At 41.4% G+C, this 26,708-nt stretch overlaps 1 protein-coding gene across 1 annotated transcript in view; it reads right to left on the bottom strand.

The window, feature by feature from the left end:
* Positions 1-26,708, bottom strand: part of LOC120526991 (alpha-1,6-mannosyl-glycoprotein 4-beta-N-acetylglucosaminyltransferase-like) — a 63,876-nt gene that overhangs the window by 25,653 nt on the left and 11,515 nt on the right. Inside the window, exons 2-3 of the mRNA XM_039750060.1 lie at positions 22,122-22,289; positions 8,166-8,360 (exon numbers count right to left, since the gene is read on the bottom strand). Coding sequence (XP_039605994.1) covers positions 8,166-8,330 — 165 coding nt within the window. The 5' untranslated portion in view covers positions 8,331-8,360; positions 22,122-22,289. The remainder of the gene's footprint in view (positions 1-8,165; positions 8,361-22,121; positions 22,290-26,708) is intronic.

The following is a 26,708-nucleotide window of genomic DNA, read 5'->3' as shown; positions in this document are numbered from 1 at the left end:
GTGGAAAGAAAACAGTGATTACTGGAAGTTCCTCAAACCATGCAGAGAAGGATTATAAGAATTTTGTGGTTTTTAAAGCACATCAACCTGAGTTGAGAATTCAGTCAGTCACTCAGAGTCAAGGTGGGTGTACAGTGTTCATGCAATACATTATCTCATATTCTTTAACCCCTAACTTCATCTGATTTTCAATAACGACAGACTTTTAATAACCAATGTCTCCAGCTGCATCATCCCATACAGATAGATACATTTTTACAAAAAAATAGGATTGAAAACATATCAACCCCCACCCCTGAGAAAGAGAGCATGGCCAACGGACTAAAACTTAAAAACAGTAAAAAATTAATAAATTGATGAGTTTATTAGGCAGATACAGATAAATGGAGAAGAAAAAGACATGGGGAGAGAATCTACTTCCTGTGCTTTAAGAGCTTATTCTAAAATATTATTGATTAGATCCTGCCTAAATTGGTTTTGAAAAAGGTCTGCACAGATCCTATAAGTGAGAATTAGATTTTTTCCAATTTCAAATAATATAAAACATCAGTTACCCACTAACTTCTTCCAGTTTAGCAAAATAAGTCTGCGTGCCAAAACTGTAGTGAATGCAATCACAGTTTGTTTGTCCTTCTCTGCTTTAAGCCCATCTGGGAGAACACCAAACACAGCTGTTAATGAGTTAGGAGGGATTGTGACACCAAGGCACTTCAAAGTTTTTGTCCAGAATGGTGTTAATTTGGTGCAGGCCCAAAACATGTGACTCAGTGAGGCTGGAACTTGATTGCAGCGTTCACAGGTTGGATCTTGCTCTGGAAACATTTTGGACAATTTCAAGCAAGACAGATGTGCTCAATATATAATTTTCAGTTGAGTAATTGTGAATTCTCTGCATTGCTACCTTCCACTCCTTTTTTGATATGTTGAGTGAGAGATCTTTTTCCCACTGTTCTCTTTGATCTTTGAAAGGTAGGGACGTAAAATCTTTTTATATATTGCAAAAATGCTGTCTGAGTCCTCGAGAGTGAGCAATATTTTTTCCAGCATAGAGGAAGGTGGGAGATTGGGAAAATCGGGCAGGTACTGTTTGACAAAACAAAAATTAAATTTGGAATGTAATTGTTCATAGGATGCAAAGATATTGTCTATATAAAGATCTCTAAGCAATTTAATCCCAAATGTTTTCCAGATATTAGAAACTGCATATGTTTGCGAGGGTTGAAAAAGGTGGTACTCATGCAAAGGTGCCACAGATAAAAGATTCTCCATCTTAAAATGCTTTCTGCATTGGTTCCATATTCTGAGTGAGTGAAGCACAACTGGATTATTAGTATATTGACGATACCTTGCATTTATTAGGACACAAAGCAGGGAATATAGAGAAGTACTGCAGTATTTCTATTGTGGACCAAGCCTGTGTATGTTCATTTATTTGTGTCCAGGTTTTTATAGCTTGTATGTTTGCTGCCCAGTAATAAAAATGAAAGTTTTTCTTCTGCCTTAGGTCTTTGTAGGGTCGCTCTTTGAATACATGGATGATTTGAGTTCCAAATAAATGAGGTTATGGTTGAATCTAATTGCTTAAAAAATTATTTATTGATGTATATTGGAATGTTTTGAAATACAAAAGGAAGTTTAGGAAGGATATTCATCTGAACAACATTAATTCTTCCAGCTAGAGTGAGATAAAGGGATGCCCATCTATGCAAGTCTTGCTTAATTATTTCCATATAGACGGCGAAATTTTGTTGATAAAGAGCTTTATGTTTACTTGTGATATTTACCCCTAGGTATTTAAACTAACCTGCAATGATAAAAGGGAAAGTGTCCAATCTAATATTGTGTGCTAGAGAATTCACTGGAAAGAGCACACTTTTATTCAAATTAATTCTGAGATCAAAGATCTTTTGAAATTCTGTAAGTACTGTTAAGACTGCAGGCACATAATTTTGTGGGTCTGATATATACAGTACCATATCATCTGCATATAGAGAAATTTTCTGTTCCAGTCCTTCTCTGATAATCCCCTTTATCTGATAAGCATTTCGACAGTGAACTGCAGTGGTTCAATGACGATTGCAAATAGCAGTGGTGACAAGGGACATCCCTGTCTGGTACCCCGTTCTAGTTTAAAGTAGTCTGAGCAAATGTTGTTAATAAAAACTGAAGCTTCTGAATTGGTATACAGTATTTGATCCATACACAAATATTCGGGCAAAACCCAAATTTCTCTAATGTAGTGAAAAGTTAGTTCCATTCAATTATATCAAATGCTTTTCCTGCATCCAACGATAATAGTAAGTCTGGGGTGTTTGACTTTGTAGGTGAATATATTACATTAATCAGGCATCAGAGATTGGAAACTAAGTGTCGGCCTTTAATAAACCCAGTTTGATCTTGTGATATTACCAAAGGAAGCACTTTTTCCATCCTTCTAGCTAGGACTTTGGAAGTATCTTAACATCATTATTCAGAAGTGAAATTGGTCTGTATGATGCACATTGTAATAAGTCCTTATTTTGTTTAGGAAAGATGGTGATTAATGCTTGGCGAAAAGTTTGAGGTAGAATTTGATTGTCTCTAGCTTCTGTAAATGTTGCTAATAAGAGGGGAGCTAGCTGAGTGGAGAATTTCTTATAAAATTCGACAGGGTAGCCATCAGGGCCTGCTGCTTTCCCACTCTGAAGTGACTTTATAGCATCTAGTAATTCTGATAGCGCCAGAGGTTTATCCAATTCCTCTGCAATAAAAATATCTATTTGTGGTATCTGTAATGTATCTAGAAATGCATTAGATTGTGTGTTGTCTTCTTGGAACTCAGTAGAATATAAGGATTTATAGTAGTCTCTAAATATACTGTATGCATTATATTTTTATGGTCAATGATTTTATCTCAGTTCGTGTTGGTGATTGCTGGGATTGCATTGCGAACTTCTTGCTTGTGGATTTGTTGAGCTAAGAGCTTATTAGCTTTCTCTCCGTGTTCATAGTAATGATGTCTTGATTTAAAAATGAGTTGTTCAGTTTCTTTGGTTGTTAAGAGGTTGAGCTCTGAATGCAGAGCCTGCCTTTTCCTATGAAGAGCCTCACTTGGACACCTGGCATGTTCTTCATCTATTCTAGTAATTTCGCTGGTTAGCTCTGATACCTTCTTGGTTTCTAATTTATTTCTGTGGGAAAGATATGAAATAATCTGTCCTCTTAAGAAGGCCTTTAGAGTTTCCCAGAGTATTCCTGCAGAGACCTCTGAGGATGTATTTGTGTCTAGGAAGAAACTGATTTGTTTGGATATAAATTCTGTACAGTTTTCATCTACTAATAGAAGTGGGTTAAGAAGCCATCTGCGAGATGAGTGTGTTGGGCATAATGATTTTAGCTCCAAGATCAGAGGTGCATGGTCAGAAATAACAATAGCGTCATACTTGCAAGATTTAATCGCAGGCAAGAAATTATTATCTATAAAGAAATAATCAATTCTTGAGTAGCAATGATGCACCGGTGAGTAGAAGGAATATGTTCTTGAGTTTGGGTTTAGAAACCTGCAGGGGTCTGATAAATTGTGGTCAGTTAAAAACTGTGTAATTGTCTTTGCAGTGTTAGATGTCATTCCCCCGTGACAGGAGACCTATCTAAGGGTGAATTTAAAACACAATTAAAGTCCCCAGCAATTATAATTTTATGAGTGTTCACATTGGGAATGGATGTAAATACATTTTGCATGGATTCCTTATCATCGACACTGGGTGCATAAACATTTATCAAAATCACTTTACAGTTAAATAAATTGCCCATGACAATCACAAATCTCCCTTCAGGACCAGATACTACATCTGATACCATAAATGAGACTGTTCTATGTATGAGAATTCCCACACCTCTAGTTTTCTTTGTAAAGCTGGAATGGAACATTTGGCCAGTCCAGTCTTTTTGCAGCCAGAACTGATCCTTGCTTAGTAAGTGGGTCTCCTGTAAAAATACTATTTTAGCGTTTAGACCTGTTAAGTGAGAGAATACTTTCTTTCTCTTTAATTCATAATTCAGGCCTTTAGCATTCCAGCTCACTAAGTTAACTGTCCCATCATGGAGACATTGATTCTGAATTTTTAATGGCATTTTGTAGTCTTAACTGGTGAGACAGCTTTAACCTTTATTTCCAATTTTTCCCAAGAGTTATTGCCATGCAGCCTATTTTTACATTGGAAGTTATAATTATAGGGATTAAAAGGATAGATTAGATATAGCTTGCTCTCTTTTTCTACCCCCCTTATCCCGCCCCCCCCATTTTGCCTCCCCACGTGAGGCTGGACCCCACTTCACAAAGTCCCAATCCTCTGACATACCTAGAGACAAAACAAGCCCCCCCAGCAGCAGCATTTGAGGATTAAAAGGTAGATATACTCCTCCTTGAACCGTCACCTTATCGTGGTGGAGGGGTTTGCGTGTCCCAATGATCCTAGGAGCTATGTTGTCCGGGGCTTTATGCCCCTGGTAGGGCCACCCAAGGCAAACTGGTCCTAGGTGAGGGATGAGACAAAGAGCGGTTCAACAAACCTCCGATGAAGAGCAAAAACTTTGGATGACATTTTCCCTTGCCCGGACGCAGGTCACCGGGGCCCCCCTCTGGAGCCAGGCCTGGAGGTGGGGCTCGATGGCGAGCGCCTGGTGGCCGGGCCTGCATCCATGGGGCTTGGCCGGGCACAGCCCGAAGAGGTAACGTGGGTCCTCCTCCCCATGGGCTCACCACCTATAGGAGGGGCCAAGGAGGTTGGGTGCAGTGTGAGTTGGGTGGTGGCCGAAGGCGGGACCTTGGCGGTCTGATCCTCGGCTACAGAAACTGGCTCTTCGGACGTGGAATGTCACCTCTCTGAAGGGAAGGAGCCTGAGCTAGCTGCGAGGTCGAGAGGTTCCGCTAGATATAGTCGGACTCACCTCGACGCACAGCTTGGATTCTGGAACCAATCTCCTTGAGAGGGGCTGGACTCTCTACCACTCTGGAGTTGCCCCCGGTGAGAGGTGCCGAGCAGGTGTGGGCATACTTATTGCCCCCCGGCTTGGAGCCTGTGCATTGGGGTTTACCCCGGTGGACGAGAAGGTGGCCTCCCTCCGCCTTCGGGTGGGGGGAAGGGCCCTGACTGTTGTTTGTCGCGTATGCGCGAACAGCAGTTTGGAGTATCCACCCTTTTTGGAGTCTCTGGAGGGGTTGCTAGAGGGCATACCTTCTGGGGATTCCCTCATTTTGCTAGGAGACTTCAATGCCCACGTGGGCAATGACAGTGAGACCTGGAAGGGCGTGATTGGGAGGAATGGCCCCCCCGACCTGAACCCGAGCGGTGTTTTGTTATTGGACTTCTGTGCTCATCATGGATTGTCCATAACGAACACCATGTTCAAGCATAAGGGTGTTCATATGTGCACTTGGCACCAGGACACCCTAGGCCTCAGGTCGATGATCGACTTTGTGGTCGTGTCGTCGGACTTGCGGCCATATGTCTTGGACACTCGGGTGAAGAGGGGCGGAGCTGTCAACTGATCACCACCTGGTGGTGAGTTGGCTTCGATGGTGGGGGAAGATGCCGGTCAGACCTGGTAGGTCCAAACGTGTTGTGAGGGTCTGCTGGGAACGGCTGGCAGAGTCCCCTGTCAGAAGTAGCTTCAACTCCCACCTCCGGCAAGAACTTAAACCACGTCCCGAGGGAGGTGGGGGACATTGAGTCCGAATGGGCCATGTTCCGTGCCTCTATGAGTGTGAGGTTTTCTATTGCCACTAGTATTCACCCCAGAGTGCCTTGCAGAAGATACCATGGTGTACACAGTTTCAAATCAACAAAGTACATGAGCACATGATTGGAAAATTCCTATGACTCCACAAGTGCAAGAGCAAACAGCTGGTCCACTGCTCCATAACCTGGACAGAATCCATATTGCATCTCCTAAACATGAGGTTTAAATATCACTGTACTCACAGCAAATTGGTCTAAGTGGAGGGGCAAGACAAATAAGAGTCCACAAGCCTCCTAAATTTATTGTGGAGAACTTCACAACCAACATAGATTCTGGAACCCACTCCTGGAGACTGGCCTGGGAATGTTGCTCACCAGCGAGTACTTTGTAGCTGAGTGACCTGCATAACCAGGCCGGGTTCAATATACCCACAAGGCAAAGCGTTAATGCCAATCGGACGACAGGCAAGAGCAGAATGGACCCGGGGATACTAGACCTTGGCAACATCTTGGTCTCGGAACGTGTTAACCGCAGTTACATCATCAAATTCCCTTGATCATCTTTACTAATTCCAAAGAAATTTGCTGTATCCTGAAAGTCATCCATCCATCCATCTTCTAACCCGCTGAATCCGAATAGGGTCACGGGGGTCTGCTGGAGCCAATCCCAGCCAACACAGGGCACAAGGCAGGAACCAATCCTGGGCAGGGTGCCAACCCACCGCAGTCCTGAAAGTCAGCTCCTTAATAAATAAAAGCGTTTCAAATTCTTATAAGCAGCAGCCTTTTTAAAATAACTGTAGTATAGCACATTTTTGGGTTATTTTCCTCCAAATGGTTTTGCCACAGCAGGATTCATATATGTTTGGAGTAACTGGTATTTAAATCTTAAAAACCTCACAAGTAAAGATTTGTGGAAAGTAAAAATGTGGACAAGTTGTAAGCTGCTGCAACTGGCATGAGAATTAGCACCCCAAAATCTGAAGTCATCATCCAGAAAAGAGTTTAGTTTAGTTCACTGCGGATCAGGATTGGGCATCTAAACATAGAGAGTTGCTTACTGAAAAGGTGCATAAATTAACCTTATGAGAAGTCAACACCATACAATTATATAAAAGGAATTCCATCGTGAACCTGGAAAATACAAGGCAGTTGGTTTATCTTCTAAAACAGGTAAATTCATAAAACACAAAAGATGGCATGTAAGGAAGACATGCAGTCATCTGTAGTGAATCTGCTGTGAGGTTTTAGGTGTAACAGTGACCAAATCGTGAATGTGTCTCATTGTTGGCTTCATCTTAAAGTAAAATTATTTTCTTGCTTCAAAGAAAATTGATGGATGGATGGGTTATGTAAGTGTAAGAAGCATTTCGTAAGTAAGTAAAAATTTAAAAGCTTCTAACTTAACATTTTTGTTTGTTTTTTTTAAACTTACTTTAGTGGTCACTTCTGTGGTCAGTGGTGGTCCAGTCTGGTTACCTGAATATTAGACAACAGCTCCCCTGGAGTGGCCCTTATTATCTCCACATCCATGAGCCCCAATTCAACTTAAAGGTGAAAATGTCTTAGGAAGCTCCCAAGTGGCCAGCTATCTTCTGACACCAAGGAGATCTTCATAGCATATCTTTCACTTTGTCAGTCCTCACTCCCAAAAGGCATAGTGGGCCCTACCTCTATGGTGCAATTTACTAGCCTGGAAGCCTTCTGGGTTTTTGCCAGTCCTCTCCCTCGACAGAGTCACGCACCCGTGTCTTTCACTGGGTGACATACCCTCTAGCGTTCTTAGGAAGTCTCAGCTTTCCTCCCCAGACTCAGCTCTCACTCTGATGCTCTATCACCTCCACTGATGTCACTTTTAGGGCACCGAGTACGATAAGAATGACCACCTCCTGTCCTGCCTGCCCACACCAGTATCCAGTGGTGCTCTTGGATTGCCAGTCTGTACCCACTTGCTTTTATTGCTTCTCTTGCAGAAGTTTTGCTACGTCATGCTAGCAGTGCCCTTGTGCTGGGTACTCCATTTAGTACAGAGAAGTGTTTTTGTGTTCTGTTGCATGACGGTGTGTAATTAAATGCTATTTTTGTTTAATTTTTCCTTTAGTAGTGTATATTTGAAACATATACAGCACTCTGATCTTTTCAGTGTCTAATAAAAAATTGTTTTATCTACAAATGCATTAAACTCAACAGATTTGTTGTCCCTTTCCTATAATTTGGGGCTTTGTGGGTAAAAATAAAGAACATCCTGAGGCTGCCTTTTTGAAGTTGGCCATTTTCAAGTGCAATTTGTCTCAAATCTCTTTGCCATTTTAGACACCTAATGAAGAAGGACAAGAATGTTTTCTTTATAACAGTGTCTGTCTGTTACAAATATTAAGTGGTCTGCTATTAATTTCAGAGCATTTTATGTTTGGAGAAATTCTTCCGTATCTTGTGCCCACTTACCTTTTGCCAATGAAAGTCCCCTATCTGTGGTGTGCTTGGTGTCTCCTCTACAATAGAAGTTTTAATGTGAATATAGGTCAGCAGAATAACCAGGCCTAAAAACAGAGCAGCAATTGTCGACCGCCGGCAAAGCCATGCGATTACGAGACGGATGTTCTTGACCATTTTGTTGTTCTTGTTCAATTTTGCATCAAACTGAAAAAAATAAATAAAAAGTGCATCAGAAATGTGTAACAAATGGAGGCCATATCCAATGTGCTGCTGTAATTCAGTTTAAACAACAAACGTGCATTGTTAAATTTTGGACACACTGCTGCCTCTTAGCTCTAGTTTTGACAGCGTAATTATCATTTTTCTCCTGAGTTTACAGCTATTTCTAACTTCTAAGAGATTGGCAACTTTAAATTGTCCTGTTGGGAGGAGTGTGGGTTTGCACTTGAGTGGATCCATTCAGAGATTTGAACCCCATCCAGGAATGATTCCAGCCTTTCACCTGATAATTATGGGATGGATTCTGCAAGTTCAGGAAATGAATGAATGAAATGGACAAGAGCAATGAACTTTGTATCATGAAACTCATCAAAATGGACACTTCTTCTCATCTCAGAAACCACACGAATTCCCCCCAAAGAAACAGATACTTACTTCACCTTTAGAGTTGGAAATGGGGGCTGCGGACTCCCTACCACCCAAAAATACCTGGCAGGCTCAGGAATTAGCTGGATGTGTTCATAAACTTATTTAGTAGCTTCTGGTTTTTCATATTTAGCACTCTTTTACAAAACTGAAATAACAATGCTTCCTATGACTTACTGTTTCGATGAGGACCTCCAAGAAGGTCTCTGCGCAGCCCATTTAAGAACACGTTACCTCTTATAGGTTTTCTTGAAAAACAAAAATCCCATTTATTACTTCTCTCAACCAGGATTAAACCAAGGAAGGCATGGGATGAGGTCAACCCTAAGCATTTTGGGAGTGCTGTGGACAATTGTTATCTAACTATTTACTCCATCAACCAAACCTTGCTTGAAAGGGAAGGAGGAGCAGAAAGTTCAGGGTAGATGGGAACTCAGGAGACTGAAGAGAGAAAACAGCAACCAGCGATATTTATGTTATAAGAAGGCAGGAAAAAAAAGCTGAACAGAGCCGGTTAAAAGGAAGACAGGGCTTTTCTGGATTGTTCTGAGATGTGCTCGATAACCCATGTAACAGAGTGAATGGTAGGGCACTGTTTCTTATCAAATTTAAGCTCACAGTAAGACATTAAAACCTTCCAGCAACATAGAGTAGTGATGGGCCTTTCGATTGACTTACTGAATCGTTTCTTTTGAACTGCATGTTTAAATGAATTGATTCTTTTGGTTTATTTGACTCATTTTTAGAATTAGACACATCACAAATTTATTATTTAACTCTTTCAGGGCAGATGTCGACTTTTGTCGAAATTCAGGGCTAGAGGGTGGTAATCCGCTTATAAACAGCCACAAAACTCATTGTTACATTTTAGTTCGACTTTCTTTGCTAGAAGGAAGGTTAGCTTTGCTGATGTGACCTCGATTCCTTGCACGTGCACAAGTAGCGAAGAGCAAACAACCTCTAAAATGGCATTGACATCTGTCAGAAGACCAAAGTGAAGGCACAGAGCAAAATACCCTGTGGACAATGTTTTGCGTATTATCCCTGAATCAGACTCCAATTTGCCAGACTCAGATTTTAATGCAAGTGATCTGAAGATCGAGATCGGAAACACAAGTGAGGTACTGGCATTGGCTGATTGTGTTGCCGAACACGTTTGTGTAGCTCATGCACCTAAAGCAATGTTCATCAGGGAGGACTGGCACTTACGATGAAATGATTGTGGAGCATTGCGACTGTTGTCACCATTCACCCACCACCAGCTAGACAGCCAGACCGCTGTACATTCCTACTGGATGTCAAGCCACCCCAGAGTCAGAGATGATGAACATGCAGTGCCACGGCATGCAGCAACAGACGTTTTATGTTGATTTCTGTGTGAAACCGTTGCTCTGTGTGCTTTTCAGAAAGTGGAGTTTTTTGGAAAAAATATTAAGCCCTCAAAGAGTTAATAATTAAGGCAGAATTTTGTTTTTAAGTGTTAATGTGCTCATAGGCATGCTCATCTGGGAACCATCTCCCTGGCTCCTTGAAGGCGACATCTCATATTGACCTAATGCTTGTTGAAAGGCCCCACTTAGCCATTTTTGATTGTTAGGGTGAGACAAGTCTCTTTTCTGTTACTCTTTCATGGGCCTTTGTGCCATCCTTTTTTTGTTGTTTATTAGCAAACAGGGTAAACTGGTTGGTACTGCAACCATTTTTTGGAGCAGACTGGTTTCTCTTCGGTCATGTGCATCTTATATATAAGCGTCTACGCATGGAAGTGTGTGTGTCTGTCTGGCCCAGAAGTGAGAGGTGGAGTCGGGGTAAGGAGGAAACAGAAAACTAAAAGTCTATGCATGGAAGTGGGTGTGTCTGTCCGGCTCGGAAGTGAAAGGCTACTACACCATGAAGCCCCAAGTTAATGAGTCGGGAGAAGAAAGTGACTCTCTTGCCAAAGTAAAACCGCCGAGAAAAGAGAGAAACTCTTACGCAAGCAAGACGAGGACGTCAGCAAAATGAAACCTAGGAAAGAGATGCTCAGAGTAGTTTCTTTCAATTACCTGACATGTCTACATTTGATTTTTTTTTCTGACGACTTCAATAGTTTCTAGGCCCCCGGCCCGTGATTTGATATTATCCTGTTTCAGGACACAAAACATAACAACACATTTAAATGCATAATTACATTACAGCAAATGATTATAGTATGACTCGTTCTTGGGTAATGATTCAGTTTGAACTCAAAAGAATCAGATAAAGATACATGCACTGCACAATCAATGCACCATCAAAAAGTGTGCACTAAAGCAAAGTTCAATGCAATTAATTTTTAGAAATTAGAATGAGATTTTTATAAGGTTCAGTTTTGTGTGACTAATTTGTACAAAGGGACATAAATATATTAGTTTTGATATTGTTCATACACTACTCAAAAAATTAATGGAACACTGCATCATCACAGTCTAAACACCAACTCAATGAAACTTCAGGTATATCAGTCTGTCCAGTTAGGAAGCATAAGCGATTATGAATCAACTTAACTTGCTTTGGTGCAAATGAAAGTTACAACAGGCGTAACAGCAAGACAACCCCCAAACAGGGAATGGTTTTGCAGGTGGTGACCACAGGCAATTGCTCTCTCCTATACTTCCTGACCGATTCTTCTCTAGTTTTGCGTTTTGCTAGTGTCTTCGTCACTACTGGTAGCATAAGGGGGTAACTGCAGCAGATTCAGGTTGCACAGGTAGTCCAGCTTTTCCAGGATGGCACATCCATATGTGCTATCTCAACAAAGTTTGCTGTGTCTCTCAGCACAGTCTCAAGAGCGTGGAGGAGATGCCATAAGATGGCTGTTACACGAGGAAAGCTGGACAGGGCTGTAGAAGGGCATCAACCCAGCAGTAGGACCAGAATCTTCTTCTTTGTGAGAGAAGGAACAGGAAGAGTACTGTCAGAGCCCTAGAAAATGACTTCCATCTGGCTACTGTTGTGCATGTTTCTGACCAAACTGTCAAGAACAGACTCCATGAGGGTGGCATTAGGGCCCAACATCCTCTAGTAGGACCTACACTCACAGCCCATCACCATGCAGCTTGATTGGCATTTGCTAGAGAATAACACAGTTGCCAGCTCTGCCATCAGTGACCCATTTTCTTCACAGATAACAGCAGGTTCACACTGAGGACATGTGACAGATGAGAAAGAGTCTAGAGATGCCGTGGTGAATGTTACACAGCCTGCAACATCATGCAGCATTACCAGTTTGGCAGCAATGGTCTGAGGAGTTATAACCTTGGAGGATCACACAGACTGCCATGTGCTAGGCAATGATACCCTGACTGCTTTTAGATAACGGGATGAAATCTTCAGAGCCACTGTCAGACCTTGTGCTGGTGCAGTGAGCCCTGGGTTCCTCCTGGTGCAGAACAATACTCAGCTTCATGTGGCCAGGGTGTGTTCCTGGCAGTTTCTGGATGACGAAGACGTTGATGCCATTGATTGGTTCAACATTCCCCAGACCTGAATCCAACTGAGAACCTCTGGGATGTTAGGTATCGATGCATATGACATTGCCAAGCAGCATCACAGACTGTCCAGGAGCTCACTGATGCCCTGATCCAGGTTTGGGAGGAGATCTCCCAGGACACCATCCACCGTCTCATCAAGAGCATGCCCAGACGTTGTCATGCAAGGCATGTGGAGGCCATACACACTGTTGAGTTACATTATGAGTTGCCATGATGAAATTCATGCAAGTTGGATTAATCTGTGATTTTAATTTTTGACTTTGATTTTCAATGTGATCTTGAATCCAGCCCTCAGTGGCTTGGTGATTTGGGTTTCCATTGACCGTTGTTTCATCATTATGTTCTCAACAAATTTCACAGCATTACTCAGTGAAGATTTTTCACTTGACTATTTTGTTCATCAGGATCAATTTCATGATTTAAATGTTCCCTTTATTTTTTGAGCAGTATATTATCAGTTTAAAATAATTAAAATAATGAATCCTACAAAACAAAACAATTAAAATATTCTGATATAAATGTGTTATTACTGTATTATACTTGTGTGATGAATGATAGAATCATTATTTTCCATGGTATGCAAGGGAAGGACATTACAAATATTGTTCATTTTTCAGAAGGTGCAAGGTGGGGTAATTCATAAAAGCAAAGTTACCTTCTTTGAACTACAACAACAACAACAACATTTATTTATATAGCACATTTTCATACAAATAATGTAGCTCAAAGTGCTTTACATGATCCTCACTTCCTTGTTCTACCTGTTGAAATTCAGAGTTTGGGATCAAGAGTTCAACAGGAAGAGTAGCTGAATGAGCATGACATACATGCAAGACCTAAGAAGAATCATTTTTACTTTGAGAACATCTTCTTCTTCTTTTGGCCACTCCCGTTAGGGTTTGCCACAGTGGATCATCTTTTTCTATATCTACCACCTTCATGTTCTCTCTCACCACATCCATAAACCTCCTCTTAGGCCTTCTTCTTTTCCTCTTCCCTGGCAGCTCTATCCTTTACATCCTTCTCCCAATATACCCAGAATCTCTCCTCTGCACATGTCCAAACCAATGCAATCTTGAATTTCTGACTTTGTCTCCAAACTGTTCATTCCTAATCCTGGCCATCCTTGCCACACTCAATGCAAATCTTAGCATCTTTAACTCTACCACCTCCTGTTCAGTGGCATATTTTTGGTCAGTGCCACCGTCTCCAACCCATATAACATAGTTGTTCTCACTACCATCCCGTAGACCTTCCCTTTCATTCTTACTGATACCTGTCTGTCACAAATCACTCCTGACACTCTTCTCCACCCTACCTGCACTCTCTTTTTCACCTCTCTTCCATACTCCCTGTTACTCTGTACTGTTGATCCCAAGTATTTAAACTCATCCACCTTTGCCAACTCTACTCCCTCACCATTCCACTGACCTCCCTCTCACTTACACACATGTATTCTGCCTTGTTCCTACTGACCTTCATTCCTCTCCTCTTTATACCATATCTCCACCTCTCCAGGGTCTCCTCAACCTGCTCTCTACTATCGCTACAGATCACAATGTCATCAGCAAACATCTCAGACCACGGGGACTCCTGTCTAATCTCGTCTGTCAGCCTGTCCATCACCATTGCAAATAACAAAGGGCTCAGAGCCGATCCCTGATGTAATCCCACCTCCACCTTGAATGCATCCTTCACTCCTACCGCAGACCTCACCACTGTCACACTTCCCTCGTACATATCCTGTACAACTCTTACATACTTCTCTGCCACTCCCGACTTCCTCATACAATACCACGACTCCCATTTATACCATAGCAGAACAATTTGAAGAGGCCTTAATCCTCTTTCATCTGGTCTCTTGCATATATAATAAACTGACTTTGAGAACACATTCCATTAAGTAAATGTATTTACTGCCATGTGTACATAGTACAATGAAATTCTTGCTTCTTTGTCTCCCACTGACAAATGCGGAAGAATATGTGTAAACTTGTAATATTCTCAAAACTATATTTCAACCGTGCTTAAATGGGTGAATCACCTGCCATTTATTTTAAAATTAAATTTACAGAAACTTTCTCTCCAAAACAAAGAGTGAAGCTTTTGTTGCTTCCACACTAGTGGCAGTAATTTAATACTGTGACATGTAGGCAGCTGCCGGTGGACTGTGATGGAGCAGAATGGTTGGCATATTTTAAGCGATGAGGCTGACTTGTGCTAGTGAATGAGTGGCAGAAAGAAATATTTAAAAAGAAAGGAAGAGCACCAAGTTCCAGGTAGCTGGGAAGTCAGAACATTGAAGACAGAAGACAGCACACCCAGCAGTATTTGTGTTATAAGAAGGGAGGAAACATAAACTGAACAGAGCAGGTTAAAAATGAAGAAGTGCCTTTCATTGTGGTCCTGAGATGTGCTCCATAACCCAAGGAACAGATCCAAAGATAGGACACAGTAAACGTTAAAACCTTCCAGCAACACAGACACCTGTGTGGCTTTGTCACACTGGTTATTACAATACCTACAATGGGTAAGAAATGTGACGTAATGTGAAATACAAAATCAGGCAAAAAAACTGTCATGCTGCTGAGTAGCCCTACAACCTGTGATAAAAAGGGTCTCTGAATCAAACACTAATGGTTCTGGATTCCCATGAAGATTTAATAGTAGGGCGGCATGGTGGCGCAGTGGTAGCGCTGCTGCCTCACAGTTAGGAGACCTGGGTTCGCTTCCCGGGTCCTCCTTGCATGGAGTTTGCATGTTCTCCCTGTGTCTGCGTTGGTTTCCTCCCACAGTCCAAAGACATGCAGGTTAGGTGGATTGGCGATCCTAAATTGGCCCTAGTGTGTGGTTTGTGTGTGTCCTGCGGTGGATTGGTCCCTGCATTGTGCCCTGTGTTGGCTGGGATTGGCTCCCCGCAACCCTGTGTTCGGATTCAGCGGGTTGGAAAATGGATGGATAGATTTAATAGTATAGTTTTTAAAGATACTAAATGGTGCTGCCACACCTTAAGTACTGTACATGACCCGTCACACATGTAAAGCTTTTATGGTGTTGACAAACTGCCATGCTGGCCTTGGAGATGATAATCTATTAACTCTGCTAACCAGAACAAAAATAATTTTTCGTTAGATTTCTTTCAAGCATGCCAGGCACTCCCAATACTGCATTTGCATTTTACATTAACCAAATATTTGGAAAGAGATTTAAAACAAATAGTGCACCGTACATCAAATGCAGAATTCAATGGGTGACTGTCAGAATGACCAATTTGGGAAGTTTAAATACAAGGAATGTAGGACACTTTCCATTTGCACCGCCTCAGATCAGAAAACATTTCAACCACCAGGAAAATTTCTCTACCTTTTTGTACTCTGTTGCATTGGGAAATGGACAAGTTTGAGAAGTGTAAAAAGACTACGTGCGAAGAAATGGCATTGTCCGTAGGATTAACAATACAAGGTGACAGCTTCCTAGAAGTAGGATGATATCAGCTCAGCTGGTCCAAAGGAGTTGGAGTCATGAAGAGAGTAAGACACTTCTTGTCTAGGCTTACCGAGAGAAGTACCCTTTGAACAGACACAGCTGTGCTCCCCGATGCCCCTGAGTGAGATGATCACATTTTAGGTGGGCACGTGGAGAAAGAGGTTGGAAATTTTACTTAGAAAAATACAAAAGATGACAGGTTCCTGGAAAGTAAGTAAAAGAAACAAACTCCTTATGGTATATGTCATAGGTTCTCTAAGTGTCATTCTCATTCTTATATTTATCCATCCACATTGTGAAGTAGGTGACCTCAAGAGGGTCATCAGAAAAAGACCAACCCTGGATAAACAGTCAGATCCATTCACACACAGGTTAGTGTTCCTAGTCCACCTAAAGTGACACCCTTGATCACAGTGCTTTCCAAGCCCAGATTCAGGGAATCCAAGTGGTTGCATTTTTTTCTTTGTTCCACCCAGTTTCACAATAAGTGAGTCATTTTACCCCCGGCTGATCTATTTGTCTAATAAACTGGTAGTGACTTCCTTTTTTTCTGCATTTACAAAAAGAGACGCAGCGTGTGATTTAATTTTATAAAAAAGCTACACATATTTACGCCGTTACCGTAGTTCGTAATTCCTTTTTGTCACTTTCCCATCCTAGTAATGACCATGAATAATGTATAAAGTAGACACCAAGGCAAATCAAATGGAATGACAGAAGGCTTGACAGCAAAACCTACAAAGTTATAACGGTAGATGACACAGTCTGAAGCTGTGAGCAGATGGCCATGGAGGAGAGGATGACAAAAAGTCCAGCTGGCTTGGCACCAGTGAAAATCAACCTGCAAGGGTTCAAAGGCCTAATGACTGCCCATCACCCACTAGACATCCTACCAAGCATATAAATGGGCAGAAGTAATGTGTTATTGTTATAATGTGCCATCGTACAAGATCAGATGTGGTGGGTCTTCCAGCACCTACAACGGCTGCTTTGTACTTTGTTCAGGTGGCAGTGGTGCAAGACGTCACCACAGAAAAGCAGAAAGGAAATCAGAATAAGTCAACAGAAAAGGCCAATTTATAGGAAAACGACAGAAGAAATTTAAGAGCTTAAAATTAGGGCAAAAAATTATGTGAATATTTCTAAATTTATTATGAAAGTAAACCTTATACTATTGCTCTTTTCAAAATACAGCATATGAGAATTTTGAGAGTTTCTTTCAAAAATATGAACTGCAATTAGCCATAAAGACTCCACAACCAATAACTAACGATCAGGACATCAGTTGGTGCGGGTTTTACACTAATTCACTTAAACTCCGCTATCTGTGAAAGCCGCTTCAGCCACCTCAAGCCAATGTAGGCTCAGTTTTAACTCCCTGACAATGTAAAATGCTGTTAGAAACCTGACATTTTATGCACAGTACATGTAATTACATTTGAATCTTAGTGTTTTTGTCCAAAAACCACAAAAAGAGGTCAACATAATCGAGCAACATCAGTCTGGGGGACTGTTTGAGAAACAAGTGATACAGGACCAGGTTTCAAAATCGATCACCATAAGTGAAGAGCTTAGAACCAAAATATAATTTGTTATTACAAGTCCTGACAACTAATAATCGTTAAAAAGAAATTCACCAAACAAGAGTCTTCTTTAACACACTGAGGGAGTCAGAGTTTCTAATGTTGGTGGGCAGCTAGCTCATTTCAGATGAACAGAGTTTGGATGTTGTTCATCAGCAGGCCGGAGAGGGTGAGGAGGAGCATCAGATCTCATAAGTGTCTCCATATATATATACGTGGTGACCCAATGACTACTGAGTAAGCAAGCATCAAGGATCTGAACTTAAGATGTGCTGCCACAGAGTGCCAACGTAGTGATCTGAAAAGAAGCGTGTCATGTGTTCACCTCAGCTGGTTGAACATCAGATTTATTCTATTATGACTGCTATTTTTGAATGAAAAACAGAACTACAGTAGATAGATATTCAAAAACATTCTTGGGTTAAAGTGGATGTGTTCAATAAATTTTAAGTCTTTGATTTCACCATTGTACCAATGCCCCATAGACTCCATTTTAAAGTACAAGGACAGACACAATATTGTTTATAATTTATTTTTAAAAAAAGTTAAAATTTTCTATGGCAAATGAACGATTATCAATAAAGTAATCTTAACTTGAATAATGCCAAACTTATCCTTTAATGGTCTATAACATTTTCAACATTTGTTGTGGCCTTTGAGTCTGGGTAGCCTTCAGGTGTACGTCTGTCTGTTAAGTCCTACAGCTGCCTCGTAAGAAGGAAAAGGTCAAACTGACACTGCAGTTGCAGGAATCAGCAGACCGGCCAGCATGGAGTGCTAACACTCAAGTCCAAACAGGTCACAGATAGAGTGCAGATGAGCTTGTCAACCAGGCAATTGTCAGACTGAGACATCACTAAAGGATTCAGCCAGGAAGAAATCATCTATTGAGGTAACACCAAGCTGTGATCCTCAAGAAAGTAGAAGACAGAGATGATGGTATCAGACATTGTCCAGAATGAAAAAGGACCAGTTAGACATTCAAAGCAACTGGGAAGTGTCAGCAGGGCTGCTGGACAACTTCGGAGGATATAAATAACAGAATGGCAGAATGGCCAGAATGACATATGGAAGATACCGCTGACCAAATTCAACTTCCTGATCAACCTGTGCCAGATTCATGGCTCTGAAGCAAAGTACTCCATCTGCAATACTTCAAATGCAAGAATCCATCAGATTCTTTTGAGCCGCTGGACCAATGAAGTGTTGTGAAAGCTAGCAGAGGTTCAAGAGCAAACAAAGGTTACCTTATCCCACAAAAACATTTAACACACATTCTTTAACACACTGAGGGAGTCAGAGTTTCTAATGTTGGTGGGCAGCTCATTTCAGATGAACAGAGTTTGGATGTTGTTCATCAGCAGGCCGGGGAGGGTGAGGAGGAGCATCAGATCTCATAAGTGTCTCCATATATATATACGTGGTGACCCAATGACTACTGAGTAAGCAAGCATCAAGGATCTGAACTTAAGATGTGCTGCCACAGAGTGCCAACGTAGTGATCTGAAAAGAAGCGTGTCATGTGTTCACCTCAGCTGGTTGAACATCAGATTTATTCTATTATGACTGCTATTTTTGAATGAAAAACAGAACTACAGTAGATAGATATTCAAAAACATTCCGCTGGACCGATAAAGTGTTGTGAAAGCTAGCAGAGGTTCAAGAGCAAACAAAGGTTACCTTATCCCACAAAAACATTTAAATTACTTCAGCAAGCAAGAAAGAGCAGCCTAGGGCAACATATGTTACTGTGGTAAAGGGCGTTAGGGGTTTGAGGCAGCGTATAATTTTTAGCCCTTTGAACCCCGGTAGACTATTTAAATAATATATCGCTGTTACGCTACTTACTCAAATTATGCTGCTGTATTCTTAGCTGCAGGTCATTTGGTTTTGTCTCGTATGTTTACAGAAGAAAATGGAAAGAACTGAAGTTGAACCTTAGCATGGGAGCAACTCAAAACAACAGAAGTGCAGGCAGCAAAGAGAGCTTTTGTTTTTCATTTCATTTTTCATTCCTCGCTGAGCTTACCTAGTGACATCTGCATTGTGGTGTGACAGGTGTCCCACCCCAGTCACACACCACACCTGGTAATGTCTCCGGGGTGAGTTGCACCGCGTCTGAGGGAGATTGGGAATTTGAATCAGAAGTGAGAGCCCCATAGGGATGGGGAGACATGGGAGGACTGATTGGCAGTTGGTGGAAATCATGTGAAGTGTTCTTATGCACTGCTTCTTGCACTGAAAACTGTTCTTGAAGTATATCAGTCAAATGTGCAGTTTTGGCGTTAAGTTCTTATAATAGACATTTAGAAAATGCTTTAAACTATGAGAATATAAGTGATAGGGCTTGTTCTGGATATCAATCTTTTGTTATAACACTGTGTCTTATCGTCATATAATAACATTTTACCAATTTTGGTTTTCAGAATTGAAAGGAGGAGGCTAGAGTTATAGTGCTAAAATTTAGAGGAAAGCGAGGTTCAAAGGCTTAAACAGAAACAGTGTGGCTCAGGCTCGATGGACGTGAGTGCACACTGCTGCAAATTTGGGAGGCCGCAAGGTGAACAATGGGGAAATTAGCTGATTGCATGTTCACAAGCAAACAGGATCAGCTCAGCTGGCTTTCTCACTGACATTCCGCGGGTTGTCAAGCAAAGCACCTGCACCCACAAAGGATAGACAGAGATCAGAAAAGAAAGAAACAATGGGAGAGAAAAACAGAGAAGGAAAAATAAGGAACAAAGATTAGGAGTGTGAGCCGGTACACTGGACTGGAGGCAATGGCGATCGGGAGGCCTCTTGTTGAGTGAGAGAAATGGCACTCCAGGAGCAGGTCACTCCTGCTGAGCATTCAAGGAGCATGAGTGACTACTGGCTCCTTGGATTGTCCTATGGGTGTCAAGAAATGGTGGTAGGATGATGGAGCTGAGATTTGGTCATCCCTATGGTGACCAGCTGAGCTGGCCGGGACAGAAGCCGATAGAAGGAAGGAAGCCGTGTCCTAGCCTCACTGAGAAGACCTGATGGGTGAGCAGAAGTGGCAAGAGAGAGTGAGAGAGAGAGACGCACTGGACCCGCCAGTACAAGATAAGAGATTTCCATTATATCCTTATGATCTTATTCTTCATTTTAACATTTCTTTTTGATTTATATATTATTTAAGAGGAGCGCTCTGATTTTATTTTGGATTATTTATCTAGTTATTAAAGAACTGCACTGCACTTTCTTGGACACGGTTTTGATTGCTGTGCAATAAAACGCACACAATACCTGCACCAGTCTTGTTTGTGTCCTCATTGTGCAAGTCCATCCTCAGTTTCATGACTGTCAACACCCTGGGAATAAGAATATGCCAGGCTGTGGGAAACCCAGGGCATCACAGGGGCCAGAAAGGAAAAAAATCCTTGTCCCTGCAAATGACTGGTCTATGAGAATAACTATAAACTGGCAGCTTTAGTTTCTCATTCCCACTTTTATTATCAATGCCAAGGCCATGTTCAGCAACAGAGCGCTCATTATAATCAGGTTGACTATCCCGTGGTAGAAAGGGGTAGAAGAAGTCCATGAGTGGAAAAGCCAGAAATGGTCAGAGCTGAAGGCTGATTGACTGGAGGCAGAATGAAGGCCATCCATCTACACAGCGGTGGTCAAGGCCCTGTGAGAACATTCATCCAACCGAAGCTGAGAGGGGGTTGGTTTGACAGGATCAAAGCTAAAGAAGACATTGAAGGAGTTGGTTGAGGAGGAAGACAAGGCGCAGTTCTTGTTGTGGCCAAGAAGGAGAGATAACGCCTGGGGAACACAAATTTGTGAGAACAAAAGAGGGCTTCACAAGAAGAGCTAGAGAGACTTTGGTGGTAGTCTCGGAGATGGAATAACATCTGGAAGAAATTGACCTTGAAGCCATCTGTAGTGAGGATGCCACTGCTCTGCCACCAGAAGATGTCCCAGGATTAAAAGGGCAAAGCCTCAGTGAGGGTGGCTGCCAGGTGACAATCCTGAAAGCAACAGGCAACAATGCCCAACATGCAACCCATGCCTGGGTTTCTTCCCACAACTCAAAGACAAGCAGGTTAGGCAAACTGCTGCTGCTGTATTTACCCTGATGTGAGTTTGTGTGTGAGTGTGTTTACCCTGGTGCCCTGTCCAGAGAGTGTTCCTGCCTTGTGCCCATTGCTTGCTCGGGATAGTCAGGTTTGGAAGATGGATGGATGGACGTTTAAAGTCGGGGTGCCAGAGCAGTTCCAGTGTCCAGGTTTTAGATTGCATACCCTACATTCTCCATGTGTAGTTTGCATGGTCTACCCAGGTCGGTTTTCCTCCCACATAAAGCCTACATGTGCAGATCAGAGTAACTGGCTGTTCCAAACTGGCCATGAGTGGGCCCTGATCAGATGAAATTATTGAATATGTATGTCTACAAACTGCCTTTCATTTTATTGTACATAACAATTTTATGTTTATATATTTGTTCAAAGAGAAAGAAACTATACAAGAACTCAGTAAAAGTTCATTACTTTGAATTTTATGTAAGAACTGGATCTAATTTTTGAAATCTTTACGGCCACTGGCTTCCAAGGATGACATTCAGAAAGAACATGTGAAAGTTGTCTATGACTGGGCACAATGTACAGTACATCAGAAATGCACCCATCTCATATTGACAGGATGACATTTTTATTGTTCTTTTAAAAAGAAGACAAACGAGTGCACATCAGCCTGAAGCAAGAGGAGCTTACCTGGAGCGTGTCGCTTGTTTTTCCCTGTCCGGCTGTCTCTTTGCTCTGTTGCGCTCTTGGGAATGTTGAGGGGAGTCACATGGCCCAGGTGTTGATTGTCTCACTGGTGGGATTTGTGCACTCAGAGGAGGAGGAGGAAGGGCACTGCTTATCATCACCAAAGACAAGCTAAGGAGATACAAGGGGAAAAAATGCATCTGGTAAATGTGAAAGGCACTTGATTGGTGCACAGTTTTGGGTGGTTCGAAGGATGATACAAATATTAGAAGAATGTCACTTATGCTCACACACATTATGCTCTATTGTTAGAAACAAAGTCAAATTTAATTACATGGCACCTAAAAATGGCTTCACAAGAATTAAACCAAACAGCAGATTAAGACGCAAGAATGGAATATGAAAGGTCGGAATGAAAAGGAAATACATAACCAAACAAAATGCTTACAAGACTGAGCATACAGTTACATACGAAAGCTTACAAACTTAAAATGGCCCGTTGATGCAACTTAAAAGCAAGCATACAAAAAATGCATTTTTAGTGGAGATTTTAAAGTATCAGTCGTGGCAGCTGGGGTTATCGAGAGGGGCACGCCGTCCTTAGGCCTGTGGCCCACAGAGCTTCAAACATGTCCTCGGAACAGACAGAAATAATTCATTCAAAAGACCTGAGAGACGGAGAAGATGAGTAAGCAAAACGGAGGTCATCAGGATAAGACAGAGCTGGCCCGTGTAAAGCTTTACACACAATACAATATTAAAATCCACCCTGTACCTCACAGAGAGCCAGAGAATTGAAGCCAACACACGTGAAATTAGATCTCTTCATTTGGTGCTAGTCAAAACTCATTTGGCAACACTTTGGATTAAGTGTAGGCGCAACAGTCAGGGATGAGTGGTAAACATGGAGGGGATTAACTGTACACAAGTCCAAGCAGGATGAAACTAAAGTATTAATAAGCTTTTGCAAATCATTAAAAGACAGAAATGGTTTAAACTTTTATTAGATATGAAACTGGAGTCAAAAGTGACACCACGGTTTCAGACCAAAGCCCTGACATGTGAGGTTAACGGATCTATGCTGATGATGACACAGCTGGCGGAAGTTGGAAGGCCCCAAAAAGAATAATCTCTGCTTTTGATTTGTTTATTTGGATGAAACTGGATCCAATTCAACATTTAATATCCTCAAGGCAGCTAAAAAGAACAGTGAGAGCAGCCTCATCATCGGATTTCAAAGGTTGGCAGATTGGAGTATCAACTGTTTAACAGTGGTATGGTATGATTTACTTGTTTAGAATACAGCAAAGTGGCAAAGTATGCAAAAAAAAAAATAAAAATGGACCAGGAACAGACCCGTGAGGTACCCCACTGGTAACAGGGGCTGTGGAAAATGACAAGTGACCAGTATTGACACGATCCCCTGAAGTCACCTAAATGCTCAGAATGTCATGATCAGCCATGTTGAAGGCAGCACTGAGGTATGTTATGTGATCTGTGAAGTTTATTTCATGGTATTTTAAATCAGAAACCATCCCCACTAGGCAAGCCAGCCGACAGAGAAAGAAACTGATATTGCCAGGCAAGCAAACTGATAAAAAGACGAACAACAAACAACTGGTCAAAGCTCAGGCAGGCTGTTAAAGGAGAGGAGGATGTCCAGTGGTCTACTGGTCAATTTATGGTGAAGTAACGGTGTACTATTTTCTATGCATGCTAAGCCAACACAAAAATACACCCATGTTTGGAGACTGCATGTTCGAGTTTCAGGAACTTTGAACTGTACAGAATGAGTAAAAACTCAAACATTGCTCTGAACATGGAACCTCACCTATTGACGATGATGCCTGTACTTCAATGGCTTCCTCACTGCCAAAGATAATGAACCCTTTTTCCTGGGACCCCACTCCAGTTCTGAGCTTTGTCAAGAGCTTCCGTCAAGTTATTATTTTTTGCAGTGTAAGCCAACATGAAACAAAAGCTAAGTGATTCTTTGTCTTCTGTAGCCTAACACGACCGCTGTGTTGCTGGGGAGGGATACTGTCATTTCTTTTATATCTATAGAGATTCTGGTTAAGTAACTTGCTGCACTTATTTCCAGGGAGCGTATGCCCCCTGCTGGATACAAGCACTCATACATACAGTAGCATTTAATCAGCTGCGAGCCACACAATATTTGTCAGAAGGCACATTTAGCACCATGAAATGGTCTGAATCAAGAATGAGGCCTATAAAGAGATCGGTTCAGATCTAAAAAGGGCTGCGATTGAGATAGAACAACATTTTCAAAGATTGTGGAAAGATGTGGTAATTTAGAGATGGGATAAGAGCTCAAGGTGAACAGATGTTGAACTATCCCGTGTTTAAAACAAGATCGAACAGAACCTATTATTAAAGAAACAGTTATAATAGACAAAACACTGAAGCAGATTATGTAAAATACTTCTTCAGAGAAATCAGCATTCACACTAAGTACGACATTAGACGTTAAGGATCTGGATAACAGAAGTGGGAAAGTGTAGGAGGGTGAAGAAATGCCTGAACCACAAAAAAAAACAAATGATTATGTTACAAGAGACCTAATGAGAATTAGTCAATGGTAAAATGGACTCTCACTCTCACGCACTCTCTTTTTAATGTTTATAAATTACCTGGATAAGAATATAAATAACAAGATGATTAATTTTGCAGATGATACCACACTAGTTGGAAAGGCTGATAATCTAAAATGAGTCAGATCATGTCAAAAATACCTGAACACAAGATGGTTTGTACATTTTTAACGTAAAGAAATGTGACATTTTCCAAGTGGGAAGAACATCATATTAGATTTCAATATGAAGGGGCAGGTCTGGAACTTATAAGAAGGACCCAGGAGTCATAATCTATACCCTGCCAGTGTACAGAAATACTCAAGAAGGTTAATAGTGCATGAGGTTATATCTGTAACAAGGTCTACACAGTACAAGTCAAAGATAGTTATTCTTAAACTATTTAACAAGATGGACTTCATTTTGGTGTCCGAGCTACAAAAAAAAAAGACATAGCAGCACAAGAGAAAGTCCAGAGAAGAACAACAAGGCCAATTCTAGGACAGCAGAGAGTGTGAGCTATGAGGTAAGCTTAACGAAGCTGAACCTTTTCAGTTTAAGCAAACAGAGATTAGGAGGTGACATGATTGAAGTGGTTAATTTATGACGGGAATTAGTCCGGTCCGGTGGATCCCAGATTTTACTGTAAAATGTGATCGGTCACAACACAGGAACATGGCTGGAAGCTCATTCAGGGTAAATTTTGCACAAACGTCCATAACATTTTTTTTCACACAAATGACAATAGACAATTGGTGAAGTAGGACTGTAGAGTCCTTGAAAACTCGATTTGAAATTATACTGAAGAAATTAAGTGAATTAAATAAGAGATAATGGCTGAAAATGACTAAACAGAACAGTGGGTGCATCATAAACAGGAGGAAGAAGTTTAGACATTATGTTTTCAGTTTTAATAATGAAAAAATGTACGTTTGTGGCAGTTATTAGATCAGATTAATATTGTGTTCTCAGTGTCCTAGTTCTTGATATTTGAGCAGACCGTCGCTTGGAATGTCACTGGATGTCTGTGTTCTTTCTCCATTCTGCTTTAGTTCAGGCCTGATTGAGAGAATGAGTAGCATTGCTAAGACATGGCTGCATTTTTGTGTTTCATTTTCTTATTTTTAGAGGTGTTGTACTATTCAAAATGTCTAAATAATTAAAATTGAATCGACTGAGCAAATCTTTAATGTTAAAATGATGTGGAGAGACTTCAGTCATGCAAGTGTGGAGAGAAGCCAGGTGACCACAAGGAAGTAAACGTTGTAGGTTAACATCAAATACACAATAAGGCTGTGATCAGGAAGGCATGCGTTATTCATTTCAGCATTGAAAACAGAAATCCCATAGGAGGAAATAAGTGCTGCTTCACGTTCACGTTCGTGGGTGGGACCTGAAGCAGGCTGTGTAAGATTAAAAGATTTAAAACAAATAAATAAGAAATTCTCTGACCAGGGGCTTGGAAGGGCAGCAGAAATGAATATTAAAGTCTCTTATGATTAAAATACAGTCAGATTGGTCAAAATTGACAACAAAAAAATCCCCGATAGAAATCCTTGGGTGAACTAGAAAGTCAATACACAAGGGTCCGGAGTGCTGTCCTGAGGCCATTCCACCTTGATCAGCTTTAATAAACAGCCACTGTTAGTAAACGTCAGATAAAACAGTTACTGAACAGCACAGCCAGAACAGAGATCTTGAGAGAGCTAAAAAAATAAACAAAAAATACAGTCGGTGCAGAGAGAGGACTTCAGTCGTCCACATTTAGCCAAGTCTCCATTAAAATGCAAGCAGCATGAAATAAATATGCCATTTTTTGATAAAGGTTAAGGCTCTAGCTTATACAGGATCATCTTAAACAAAGCAGAACCACTGACTGATAGAAGCAAGGAATTCAGCAAGTGAAGATTTCCAAAAACCACTCCAACCCCTACATTGGCAGAACTGCAGCCAGTAAGACTGGAGCAGCAGGTTCACTGTCTGACATACCTCAACTCCA

The sequence above is a fragment of the Polypterus senegalus genome, chromosome 1 (assembly GCF_016835505.1).
Source record: "Polypterus senegalus isolate Bchr_013 chromosome 1, ASM1683550v1, whole genome shotgun sequence".
In the NCBI taxonomy this organism is placed as follows: Eukaryota; Metazoa; Chordata; class Cladistia; order Polypteriformes; family Polypteridae; genus Polypterus; species Polypterus senegalus.
This window is presented reverse-complemented; position numbering and strand designations above follow the sequence as displayed.